This window comes from Dermacentor andersoni, chromosome 7 (assembly GCF_023375885.2).
Source record: "Dermacentor andersoni chromosome 7, qqDerAnde1_hic_scaffold, whole genome shotgun sequence".
NCBI classification, from domain to species: domain Eukaryota; kingdom Metazoa; phylum Arthropoda; class Arachnida; order Ixodida; family Ixodidae; genus Dermacentor; species Dermacentor andersoni.
In genome coordinates, this window is record NC_092820.1 from 110589729 (window position 1) to 110603242 (window position 13514).

The 13514-nt window shown below is 48.7% G+C and overlaps 1 protein-coding gene across 1 annotated transcript; it reads left to right on the top strand.

Annotated features, from left to right (window-relative positions):
- The first annotated feature begins 11659 nt into the window (after positions 1-11659).
- Positions 11660-13514, top strand: LOC140219593 (uncharacterized). Its single transcript, XM_072289494.1, has 3 exons — positions 11660-11818; positions 12230-13411; positions 13506-13514. The coding sequence occupies exons 1-3, from the start codon at positions 11660-11662 to the stop codon at positions 13512-13514; spliced, it is 1350 nt and encodes a 449-aa protein (XP_072145595.1).

A 13514-nucleotide genomic window follows, 5' to 3' on the forward strand; every position in this document is an offset into this window, starting at 1 on the left:
GCTCATCAGGAGTTGGACGGGTTACAAGTGTTCCATTCGTGGGAGAAATTTGGTTCATCTATGGCGCCCCCGCTTTAGACAAGTAGGGTCCAGAAATGGCGTAAAGCGAATCTGGAAGCAAAACAGAGGAATGGCAACTGTCACACACCCTACTGCTCACCGCGGGTACACTTCGAACATGGAGCAAGCACAGTTGCATGATTAGACCGTAGGAGCAGCGCTAGCTGTAACATAAGCTAAACATGTAAGCATTCTGAAGCGTGAAGAATTGTCACATGCGTAATAAAGCGAATAGCATTCTTAGGCTACTTCTATCTATCTATCTATCTATCTATCTATCTATCTGTCTGTCTGTCTGTCTGTCTGTCTGTCTGTCTGTCTGTCTGTCTGTCTGTCTGTCTGTCTGTCTGTCTGTCTGTCTGTCTGTCTGTCTGTCTGTCTGTCTGTCTGTCTGTCTGTCTGTCTGTCTGTCTGTCTGTCTGTCTGTCTGTCTGTCTGTCTGTCTGTCTGTCTGTCTGTCTGTCTGTCTGTCTGTCTGTCTGTCTGTCTGTCTGTCTGTCTGTCTGTCTGTCTGTCTGTCTGTCTGTCTGTCTGTCTGTCTGTCTGTCTGTCTGTCTGTCTGTCTGTCTGTCTGTCTGTCTGTCTGTCTGTCTGTCTGTCTGTCTGTCTGTCTGTCTGTCTGTCTGTCTGTCTGTCTGTCTGTCTGTCTGTCTGTCTGTCTGTCTGTCTGTCTGTCTGTCTGTCTGTCTGTCTGTCTGTCTGTCTGTCTGTCTGTCTGTCTGTCTGTCTGTCTGTCTGTCTGTCTGTCTGTCTGTCTGTCTGTCTGTCTGTCTGTCTGTCTGTCTGTCTGTCTGTCTGTCTGTCTGTCTGTCTGTCTGTCTGTCTGTCTGTCTGTCTGTCTGTCTGTCTGTCTGTCTGTCTGTCTGTCTGTCTGTCTGTCTGTCTGTCTGTCTGTCTGTCTGTCTGTCTGTCTGTCTGTCTGTCTGTCTGTCTGTCTGTCTGTCTGTCTGTCTGTCTGTCTGTCTGTCTGTCTGTCTGTCTGTCTGTCTGTCTGTCTGTCTGTCTGTCTGTCTGTCTGTCTGTCTGTCTGTCTGTCTGTCTGTCTGTCTGTCTGTCTGTCTGTCTGTCTGTCTGTCTGTCTGTCTGTCTGTCTGTCTGTCTGTCTGTCTGTCTGTCTGTCTGTCTGTCTGTCTGTCTGTCTGTCTGTCTGTCTGTCTGTCTGTCTGTCTGTCTGTCTGTCTGTCTGTCTGTCTGTCTGTCTGTCTGTCTGTCTGTCTGTCTGTCTGTCTGTCTGTCTGTCTGTCTGTCTGTCTGTCTGTCTGTCTGTCTGTCTGTCTGTCTGTCTGTCTGTCTGTCTGTCTGTCTGTCTGTCTGTCTGTCTGTCTGTCTGTCTGTCTGTCTGTCTGTCTGTCTGTCTGTCTGTCTGTCTGTCTGTCTGTCTGTCTGTCTGTCTGTCTGTCTGTCTGTCTGTCTGTCTGTCTGTCTGTCTGTCTGTCTGTCTGTCTGTCTGTCTGTCTGTCTGTCTGTCTGTCTGTCTGTCTGTCTGTCTGTCTGTCTGTCTGTCTGTCTGTCTGTCTGTCTGTCTGTCTGTCTGTCTGTCTGTCTGTCTGTCTGTCTGTCTGTCTGTCTGTCTGTCTGTCTGTCTGTCTGTCTGTCTGTCTGTCTGTCTGTCTGTCTGTCTGTAGTGACGCTCGTCTTTGCGACGTGCGGCCACGGGGGCATAAACGCTCTGCGGAGTGCGACAACATGCTAACTTGGTCATCCTTTGGATGGAGGAGCCCATAGAGTCTACCGCAACATCTCTCAGCGCGTTTCCTGCACCGCCTCTACTACCAGCTGCGAAAATGCCGCGGGCATGAAAGCAGGGCATGAAAGGCAGAACTACTCCAATATTTATCATGAGCACCGCGTAGTCCCATCTCTCGATTGCCGTATGCCCCACGTCTCATCTACTCCCTCACAAAAATTTTGTAAGTCTATACACAGCCAATAGACATGCGTCTATGACGTCGATAAACTTTCTATAGATATTTCTTTAGACTAGCCTATAGAGTGTTTATGGATTTATTGCCTTACATTTTTATAACCTAGTCTATAAAATGTGTGTAGACTGTCTATAGATTAATGAAAATTCACGTTTGTAGACAATTCTCTGCCGAACGTCTATAGACAAAAGTGTGTAGGCTTATAAAGTTCTACATTTGTGGACTGTAGTCTATTAAATGTCTATAGGCCATCTATAGAGTATGTATAGAGTATTCCTTTACACAGGGTGTCTACCAAGTTGACATTTCGAAGTTCTCTATTTTCCAGGTTTTCCATGAGTGGCGTTTGCAAAATTCCCCAAGTAACAAAGAACTTTGTTTTATGTCAAGGCGGGCTGACACCATGTTGCCCGATGCTGTCACTCTCTAGTAAGCATGTTAAAAAAAAAAAGACACTTAATATAGTTTTTCTAGTAAGGAGTAGCGTTTATTTTACTCTACAAGAAAACAGAAGGGAGGGGATAGTGCAGTGCACAGAAGATAAGACTTGTTCAAAAAAAAAAGGTAATGCCCATTGCGAACCAAGTCAAACATTCTCAAACATGAATAAAAAGATGCTTACAGAAGGAAATATTTTCGAATATGAGCTATTTCTATTAATTGATAGCAAGCTCATTGGTATGAGGCGCGAACTTTGTCACAAGTGAGAGCCTCTGTCAACAGCTGTTAAGTCAACAATAGCTGTCCTGACATACTCTCAGCCCATGCACAATGCCTCAGTGTAACGTTTCACTGCGTTAAAGAGTTCATTTTCGTTTAGGTGAGGGACATCTGCACCTCGGTGTCAGCCAACACTTTGTTTTTAGAGCTCAAGCTCCTTCAAAGAAGCAGCGGCATGCTTCCTTTCCCGTTCATGCCTCAATGCGAAGGCCCTTTTCTCGTCCTCATTCCGCCGCGCGTTCACTCCACGGACCATTTGAAGCACCGTCTTGGTCAGTTGTACAGTCATCGTACGATTTTTCGGATTCCCTAGGGGCCGCGAGAACGTGCGAAAAATCGGGCAGTTCGAAAAAATGAATGCATGTCTTTTACGGCCTTAAGGGCTCAAATCGCCACAGGCACATCTGAAAGAGTTCTGATTTCCTGCCAGGACATTTATTAGGCATATCGGCGCTCGCACTGTGACAAGAGATGGCGGGTACACGCATGTATAACTAAGGAATACATACTATGTCCCGTAACAATGGCCCCTTCCCACGCTTGTTATGCTTCACCGCAATTGGTTTGCGTACGCTTCACCCCGTATGAATTCTGTACTAAGGCAAAGCCAACTTGCGGGACCCGCTCTTATGCAACGCACCGTGCTTTCCAAGCTTCAAACCCAATCGCGAGGACCACAAAGGCGGCCTCGGTGCCATAGCTGACAGCGGCAAACTCTTTCAATGAAAAAACACTGCACCGAACTCCAAGAAGCTTAATAGCGAACGCCGAAGCAGCTAGGCCTAGGTTGCCGCAGTGGTGGCTACGGCTGTCAGCAGACCTGTGTGCGAGAGCGCCGGTTTGAGGCCGCGAGCTAATCAAAATGGCAGCGGTGGTGACTTTAATTAGTGGCAATTCGGACCGGTTGTCACCACAAGAAGTCTGGAAATCGGAGGGGGAAGGGTCCTTGCGTGCGAAATTTCAGACGTTCTTATACATTGACTCTATGGGATCCGTGGCGGTGCCGCGAAGCCATCCGAATTATCGGGCATCCGGAAAGTCGGTCGTTGACTGTACACTGACAACTCCTCCAGCCGACAACACGGCGTCAAGGTAGATTCGTTGCGATTCATCTCTGTTATTCCAGCCAGCATTACCGCGAGTTTCGTTCCCTTTCAATAAAATTACAGCTAATTTTCCCTGATAGAAGCACGAATTCCCTGAACCCGCCGTGGTTGTTTAATGGCTGTGGTGTTTGGTTGCTAAGCACGAAGTCGCGAGATCGAATCCCGGCCTTGGCGGCCGCAGTTCGATGGGGGCGATATGCGAAAACACCCGTGTATTTAGATTTAGGAGCGCGGTAATGAACACCAGGTGGTCGAAATTTCTGGGTTCCCCCACTGCGGCGTGCGTCATAATCAGAAATTGGTTTCGGCACGTAAAACCGCGCAATCTAATTTTTAAATTCCCTGAATTTCCCCTGAGTATATACAGACTATTGAATATCCTCGAGAATTCCCGGTTTTCCCGGTAGGTGGACATCCTGGATGAAAATAGATGGCATGCATGCCTAGGGGGAGGGCGGAGTCAGCTCAAGCAAGAGTGATTCGAGGTCGCTACAGTGGACATCAAAACAGGTCGCTGCTGACCGCGCTAGTCCGGATACGCGAACGCGAACCGCGCATGCGCGCTGTTCGCGTACGCGCTCGGCTTCTAGCCTAGCCGCAGGGCTCAATCATTTTGCCTTGAACTTTGTGCCCGCTGAAAAACGGCACGCATCAAGCCACTGTCTTTCTCAGTTCGCCGTGGAAGGCTTACTCTCGTACCCACGGCAAATCACGCGACCAGCAATATATGGTGCGTGAGCTGCTGATTCTGCTCACGCTGGAGCTTAATCCAGTACAGCTAGCGTCGGCGAAAATGAGCCTGTGTTGTCCGTGTACTTTTGATCGCTGTTAAAGCATTTTCGACGGGTGCGATGGAACGCATTCATATAGAAAATTTGCGCCTTTCGAATATTTATGTGTAGTATCTTAAACTCTCGCAGGAACCGCTGAGCGCGCTGTTTTGGCATGCGCAGTATTTATCCAGAGGAAAATGAGAACTGATTTTTCCCTTCCGAGGGCCATGGGCTTGGACGATAATAAGGGAAAGGTGAATGAATTTCCTCTGGGGAATAGGAAGAGAGGGTTGGGGCATTCGTTGAGCAAAGGTAGAGAACACATAATGAAAAGAACATTCTTCATAAGGATTTGTTGGTTTGTTAACAACAACCATGAAACCAAATGCAGTTTGTCGCTACAAAGGGCATAGATATCTGTGTGAGCTTCTACAACTGTAAACTTTGTACGTATATTGTTACGGATGGAAAGAATTGTACAGCAGGACGTGCGGGTGATGTAAAGCTGACAAGGTGAAAAATTAAGGTTGCTCGATAAAGACTTCTTTGGTTCCTGATGTGAAAAATAGGGGTCTTATACAGACCTTGAAAATATGTTACTATTGAAATAGCCAGCTGACAAAAAAAAAAGCCGTTCTAGTCGTAGAAATAGATCACTGTAGAATGTCAATGCGGTCAATGCTGTAGAATGTGTGCATGTTCGCGTGTTGTTTTTGAGCGAGTCTAGACGCGTGTGCAATTTCTTCCAAGCCCATGTCGTCTTGCGCTTGCTTGCAGACAAGGATGGACGTTCTCCGGGCCACCCTCGAGCTCTGCAAGGCCAGGGTCGCCCTCAACGTCGTCATGCTAGCGGTGCTCATGCATGATCAGGGTGAGTGAGCACTGTACGCTAGCGCTCGACCCATGACGTACGCAACGATGGCCTTTGATGGCCTCATCCACTCATGTATGTGCTGGTGCCTTGCTTCAGCTAGGCCCTTCCATCGCCATCGGAAGAGACGACAACGACTTTCAATATTGGACCTCCACCTACGCGCGAGCGAGTGCCTATAATAAATAGAACAATAGCAAGCTTAGGAACGCAATTTCTTATCAATTGTTGCCAAGCTATGGTTTATTAACCGCAGCTTGGCAACATACGGATAAGGTCCCAGCACATCGATTGATATATTTCAAGGTATGCGCATATAGAAGACATCGTCGACCTTTGTAAACGTGCGAACGCATCGATGCCTGACGAGGATAAATCAAGCATATCATGAAGGAAACTGAAGACGACGCGTTCCAAATGCTCCTATCGAAAAGTCCTCGAATTGTCATCAAAGCAATTGAACTTTGCCAAAGCCATGACGAGTTGTGCAAGCAACGCCTCCAAACCAGGCGCCCTCCTACGCCAGACGATGGCTTATCAAGCCTCGCTATCGCCGGCGACCGCGCTCCTCTGCTTTTGAAGATCCAGATGTTTGTTCGCACACAGGTTGCTCGCCAACTGTCATTGTTCTCTTGCGATCCACCGTCATCAACCTTATTCCCACCTAGGCTCCTAAACGTCGTCCAAAAGCAACTCCCTCAGGCCATCACTCAAGGCCGTGATCTGCCGTCAGTGACTGCAAATCTTGCGTACGCATAAGCAGTTGCCCGACCTCGACCGCCAGCTTTCTCAACGCTGCCCGAATGGTTGCATTTTCCGACCTATCCGCCGTGACTTAGAGCAGTGGCGCACCTACGATGATTGTCCGATACTGTTTTCTTGTGACTGTGATGGTCATGTCGCACGCCACTGCCGTCGCCACAGGCCTCCTTTTTCAAACAACCGGCTAGCCCCACGCTGCCCTCCTCATCTTTCTTCCGCACCTCCCAGCCTTCAGGCCTCTTGACTTTACCCTGATCGCCCAGCTGTTATTTACCCGTCGCTCGCCATCTTCACGTCGGCGCTCGCTTTGTCTGATGCGTCACCATACCGACTAAACTGAGCAGTAAAGCTGATGGCCGCAGTTCCTGAGGTAGGAACTGCGTCTCCGTCGCAAAGCACAAGCCCTCGTTCCTCTCCAGCCAACGTCATCCAAGTGTTTGTCGAAAGAGTAGTCACCCTAGCATTTTCCAGTACATGAGCCGCCGTCTCTGTCATGTGATAGTGAAACTATGTCGCTCACTTCGCAAATTTCTGACCCCTTCGCCGAACTTGTTTCTTCGAACGGCGAGCGCGCAAAACATAATGCATCTTTCTGCTTGTACTGCTAGACTCGCCATTGAAGGACTTCTATATACCGTTGAGTTCGTGGTGGTCTGCTCATGCTCCCAATATATCATTTAAGGCTCGGGCTTCCTCGCCAACTATAAAGCCGTTATTGACTGATGTCGAGCCGAACTCGAACTTTCTGAGCTTCGCGACGTTGAGGCTGTCGATACCCGCCCGCTTTTTAATAAACTACTTGTATCTCACGACACCACCGCTCCTCCACGCTCTTCCGTCCTTGGACCTGTGTCATACGCCCCTATTTCTGATGGTACTATCCTCTTCACGCACACTGTCACATTTATTTGCCGCAAGCCATCTCTGATGCCATTTTCTCTACTCACTTTTCAGAGTTGGGCCACGAAGGTGCTAGTCAGTAACATTTGCGTGGCCCCTAACTTTATTTTATGCTTAATGCGTATGTTGTGTTCATACCGTTGACAGCGTTTGCATGCTTGACGTCGCTGCCGCTTCCAACTTCTGTGGACATTGGTGCACTCACACGTGACCCCGTGCTAAACCAGTCGCGCCTCGACGCTTTCCCAAACTCCATCCACCACCAAACAGCTTCAGAACGGAGCCCACTTGTTGCCTTCCTTCAGAAGTTTCACGCTTGATTCGATAGCCAAGCTTCTGGTTTGGTTCACGCATCGATTGTTTCTCAACGGTGATGCCTTTCAGCCTATGCGATGGGCCAGCCACTTTTGTGAGTAAGATGGAGAATATTTTAAAAGGCCGCAAGTAGAACACGTGCCTTTTGCTACCGCCTTTACGTGGTCGTGTTTTCTACCGATTCCCACATGCATCTTAGCTATCTCAAGCGCGTTCTCTAATGTCTGACTGAAGCGGGACTCCCAGTCAATTTAATAAAAGGTCGTTTCGGTGTGTAACAGCTCACTATCCTTGACCACTTGGTATAGCGAGTTGGAATTTCAGAGCAACAATAGCTTGATTTGGGCGAGTTGGTTTCTACTGAATAACATAGGTATACAGCGCAACAATTTTCGGGAAGGAAAAGCGTCCCTTCTGGTCTTTTTGTTTTTCCTACCCAAAAATTGTTGCGCTGTACCTATATTATTCAGCATATTATAGCCCAGCTCATGCGCGCGTTCCTGAGTTGAGCGAAGGCGTGCCTCGTCAGCGGCGTTTTAGCTGAAGTCCCCCAATGTTTGAAATTGGCGCCATCCTTTGAATTCCCCTTTCCTTTTGGACTACCGCCGTCCCGCGACAGGGCGCGCTTTTTCATTTTGTTGTTTTTTCATGGGCGAAGAAAGCGCGTGCTTTTATGCGTTTCTCTGGCGCCATTTTTTGATGCAATTAATGAATTCGCGCGATAGTGCACGTAATATGTGGTCTATATGGTGATGGTGGCTTCCGTCGTGAGCGCGTCGTTAAGAATAGCGTGCTTCTTTGGTTCTGTTTCTACTCTTCACCATGAGTTGCTGCGCCTATGGTTGCCGTAATTGCTTCAATGAATGAAAAAAAAAAAAACAACAACTTTTTACGCTGCCGTTCGGTGAGGAGAATGTGGAGCTAAGAAAGATATGGAAGCCTCGAAATCGCTTGCGCACACTTGGACGGGCCGCGCCGTCCGCGTGCCTTTATGAAGTAAGTAGGAGGATCTTAAATAACACAGTATATCGGAGGTATTTATTTCCACGCCTTCACACCGCTCGATGTTGCCGCGGATGTCGTGCACTGTTTCGTTGTGCACCAAGTCGACGCAGTTTTTCTTTCTTCAGTAGTGCGCACTTTTTTTAATGCGTAAGCATTCTTTGGCGAATACCACAGGAAAATTTGTCCGTCAGGCGAGAAGTATAACGCCTTGCATTTGCACAAAAATGCGTAATTTGGGAAGTTAAGGCATTTAGTCGTTATAATACGGTTAATGTACAAGATTCGCAGCTTTATAAGCGACATGGAACAAATGAAAAAAAAAAAAAGGAACATGGTCAGGGAGAATACCCATGGAATACATAGGGCTCCATAGAAAATGCATGGGGAAGCTATGGTTAGGGCTGGAACAACTTGAAATCTGGGCGTGGGCCAACTTAAATCTGGGTCTGGGCCAACTTGAAATTTGGGGCTGCGCCAACTTTGGGAGAGGGCCAACTGAAATTTGGGCGTATGCTTACGCATACTTAGATAACTCTAGCGGAATTTCTGCATGCTTTTTGATATAAGAAAAACGGTGTAGTACTGAAATACTAAAATTTCCATCTTTAAGCACGTGTGCTTAGGCGTGGAAAAGAACTCTGAATGCCATTACAACACTATACAGGCGAGTCATTACAAGCAAAACGGGTAAGTTCAACAAACTGGAGTCAATAAAGAAAAGCAATATATATATACATATGACTGCAAGAAAGCGTTGGATCTGCATAATGTAATGCCAACCTTATGAAAGTGATCTTTGTCAGGGCTATGCATACGGAGGCGCAGAAATAAGTTTGTTTCGTAACAGCGGGTGGTTGAATAACATTTAAAAAAGGCACAGACGGAGCATTTTGCGACGTGATGACAAGGATGGTAAGTTAAGGCTGGATTTCATGGCGCTGATACTCGCGGTTCTGTTGTATTTCGAAAGAATTGAAACGAGTAGATTTACTCTGAACCATTTCCAGCGAGTGCGATAGGTTTATTTGACCTAGATCCAGGATTTAAGCAGCATACTCAAGTTTAGGTCATACTGGAGCTTCATAGAGGAGTAATTTTAAAGAAGAAAGAAGTTTGGAAAAGTTACGTCATAAGCAATCTAGCATTCGGTTAGCGGTACTGACTATATGGGCGATGTGGGTATTCCAAGTGATTTCGGATGTGATTTGAAGTCCAAGGTACTTGTAAGTTGTTACCAGATCTAAGGAAGCGTTATTAAAATAGTGCACAGGTAGTTCATCGGTAGTTCTAGATACACACAAGAATTTACAATTCAATCCAGTCTTCAATCCAGTTTGGCGATCTGTCTCTCATCATGCTGTCGTCTTCACAGTTTTACTTCGATCCAGTTCAATCAAGTTGTCTACCAGCTTGGGCCACTGGATATGTCTTCATGGTTCTGATCCAATCGTGGTCGTTACATCGTCGTCATTAAAACTTTAAAATTCGACCCTCCTAATGCCATCCTCGTGGCACCAATGTCGCGATATAGGTCTGATACATTCGTTGTCACTCCGCCGTCATGTTGCCGCCGTGGTCGTTCCGTTGTCGTCACTCCACCTTCGTCAACCGACTCTTGTCCAGCCGTCATCGTCACGACAAAGGTTTCATACAGATTTTGTGATATTGTCACCCAGCTATTGCAACTCAAACAGTTGACCACCGACAGATTAGGAAAAAACGTCTGCCTTTAGCGATGGCTGGTCCTCGGAGAGCCCGCGCGCAACCACGAACTTCGTCGTTCTCGCCTTAAGGGTCCCGTGTCAACACGTGCAAACTTATTTCGCGTCATTGCTCCTCTGTCAAAAGCGACCGGCCCGGTCGCTTCAAGGGCAGCGGGCGCGCACTATGGGCAAGAGTGCCAACATGAAAAGACAAAAAAAAAACATACAGGAATGTACACAATACTGAAGCGGTTTGTGAGGGTTGCTTAGCCCTGGCGTGCGTAGTACGGCTTCATCCGTACTACGTGGACGACTTCAGCACGGGGACGGCGTCGGTTCGAACCAGGATCAGAGCTTTGAGGCACCACCTCGTAGTTCACTGAGGCGGCGGACAACTTCGTAGGGGCCGAAGTAGCGGCGCAACAATTTCTCTGAGAGCCCACGGTGTCGGATAGGTGTCCACACCCACACGCGGTCGCCTGGTAAGTACTGGACATTCCGTCGGGTCTGGTTGTAACGGTGGGCGTCGGTATTCTGCTGGGTGCGGATGCGATTCCGAGCAAGCTGGCAAGCTTCCTCGGCTTTCTCGACGAAATCTTCAGTGGTGTCATTCCTTGTGGTTCCGTGGTCTACCGGGAGCATGGCGTCTAAGGGGGTTGTTACCCACCGCCTTACCAAGTAAGACAGCAATGGCAAAACAGGATCCAAAAGCGAGACAGTCGATGGAGCTCCAACCGCGATGCGTTCCCTGAACTAGGCGCTGCCAATGGATGCACCGCCAACTCAAGTGATGCCTCCAGTAGCACCGCAAGAACTAGCAGACCCATGTCAAGAGCACGATCAAGATCGCGGTCGCGTTCCCGTAAACGCGTGAATTACGCTGAAGTGGCCAGTGGATGCGCCGCCAACTCAAGTAACGCCTCCAGTAGCACCGCAAGAAGTAACAGACCCATGTCAAGATCACGATCAAGATCGCGATCGCGTTCCCGAAAACGCCTGAATTACGCTGAAGTGACCTGCAGCTCAGGCAGTGCCAGCGTCGGATCGGCAGAAGCGGTAGCCGTAACAGCCCTCGAGAGCAAGCTACAAGATCAACAAAGTCTCATAGACAGACTATTCCAAAGATGCAAAGAATACGAACATGGAAGCAAGCAACCATTCACAGCGCTAACCACGGAGGCAGTTGATTCCGCGATCGAAGCAAGAGTTCAAAAGCACCTCCAGGCTTTCGAGGACGTCTTCACAAAGAACATCCTTGCCCTGATTGAAAGCATCACCAAGCCTATCGTCGAGAATATTGCGACCCTTAACACCCAAGTCACCACCCTCGCAAGTCAAGTCGCCACTCTCACAAGCCAGGTTACCGGCCTAACAGCTCAGGTCAACAATTTCATAGCACACGCGAAGAACAATTATGTCACCAAGTCCTACCTCGACAGCCTTTTCCACACGACCGAGCAGGGTAGAAAGAAGGCTCGCACGAACAGTCGCAATGCCTCCCGCTCGATCTCACCCAACCATGAAGCTGCCTGTGAAGCTGAAGTGCCTCATGATGGCGACACCTAAAACCACAACAAAGAGCGCGCAAAATACTCTGCGCATCTGGCAATGGAACTGTCGATCCTTCCGTCCCCGGTATGCAAACCTACAAGAACTCGTCAAACTGGACGACCCTGATGTAATTGCCCTACAGGAAACCAATACCCGCAACGTCCGACTTCAAGGATACACCGCTCATGCACAAACTCAACGCACAGCCATCCTTACCAAGAAAACTCTCACAACGCAGGAACACGAAATAGAAGGCATCCCCGTCGAGCACACCCTAGTGGAGATTATACGAGACAGAAAAACGCAGCAAAGCCTCTTTATCGCCAGCATATACAGCCCTCCTCGTGATCAACTTCCGGAATTCGACCACTTTGTCCGTGAACTCAGGAAACGCACGAAAGGCCATCAAGTTGTCATAATGGGAGATTTCAACGCCCCACATACAGCATGGGCTTATCCAAACACCACCAAGAAGGGAGAGCGAGTGCACGACACTGCTCAACAACACAGGCTGACACTCTGGAACGACCCACTGCAGGCCACGAGAGTCGGGAACAGTGTCTCCAGGGACACCAACCCGGACCTTACGTTCACAGCTAACGTCCACTGGGCCGAGTGGAGTCGACTCTCGGAGACGCTCGGAAGCGACCACCACATTATGCAACTTGACATCGCGCATAACCGGAAACCAACCAAGACTGGAGTTGCTCGACTAACAGACTGGAAGTCCTTCAGAGACAACCTCAGCGGCAACACAACAATCGACGACATCGACCATTGGCTCGAGGGCCTTCTCATCACCGCAGAAAACCACACCAAGAGCATCCAGCTAAGCACCAACACACCCGCAGTCGACCCGCATCTCCTTCATCTCTGGGAGGCGAAAAGAAGCCTCCTGAAGAGGTGGAAGAGACAAAAGCTCAATCGAAAACTCAAGCAACGAATCGCCCTTCTCACCATACAGGCCCAAGATTACGCGGAGCAACTTAGCAGGCAAAATTGGCACACCTTTTGTGACAGCATACAAGGGACACTCAGCACCAAGAAAACCTGGCATCTCCTACGCGCTCTCTTAGCGACCGATCGCACCAAAACTCAACAGAGGCAAGATCTGCGCAGACTAATCCACAATCATGCTGGATCGGAGCACGATCTCCTTCGTGAGCTTCAGCAAAAACTTAGCAGCGACAAGCCCACTTCATCAGCGAGCGGAAAGACGTACGACGGTGCACCAAACCCAGATCTCGATCGACCATTCACCCAGGCAGAGCTCCACGCAGCATTAGCCAAGCTCACTAGAAACACCAGTTCCGGCAAGGACAGAATAACTAATAAGCTCCTACGCAACCTCCCGCAATCTGCCACTACAGCACTGCTACAGTATTACAACGACTGCTGGGAAAAGGGAGACCTACCAGCAGCCTGGAAGCATTCGGAGGTCACCATGATCCCCAAACCCAACAAACCCCTTCTCATCGAAAACCTACGTCCAATTTCCCTCACATCTTGCGTGGGCAAACTCCTCGAGCACATGGTGCACGACCGGTTACGAACATACCTCGAGGACAACGGACACTTGCCGCACACCATGTTCGGATTCCGACAGCATCTGTACACGCAGGACGTACTCCTGCTCCTCAAAGTAGACTTACTTGATTACCTCGATCACAGACGCAAATCATCAATCCTGGCAATCGACGTAAAGGGCGCATTCGACAACGTGAGCCACGAAGCCATTCTCCGCAACCTCGAAGATACAGGCTGCGGAACCCGGATCTATAACTACATCAGCAGCTTTTTGACACACCGAACAGCAACAGTAG

Excerpts from the sequence above, each read along its gene's own strand:
- LOC140219593 (XM_072289494.1), top strand. The coding sequence starts at position 11,660 with ATGAAGCTGCCTGTGAAGCTGAAGTGCCTCATGATGGCGACACCTAAA. Across the intron at positions 11,819-12,229 it reads TCAAACTGGACGACCCTGAT|GCCACGAGAGTCGGGAACAG; the intron begins GTAATTGCCCTA and ends GACCCACTGCAG.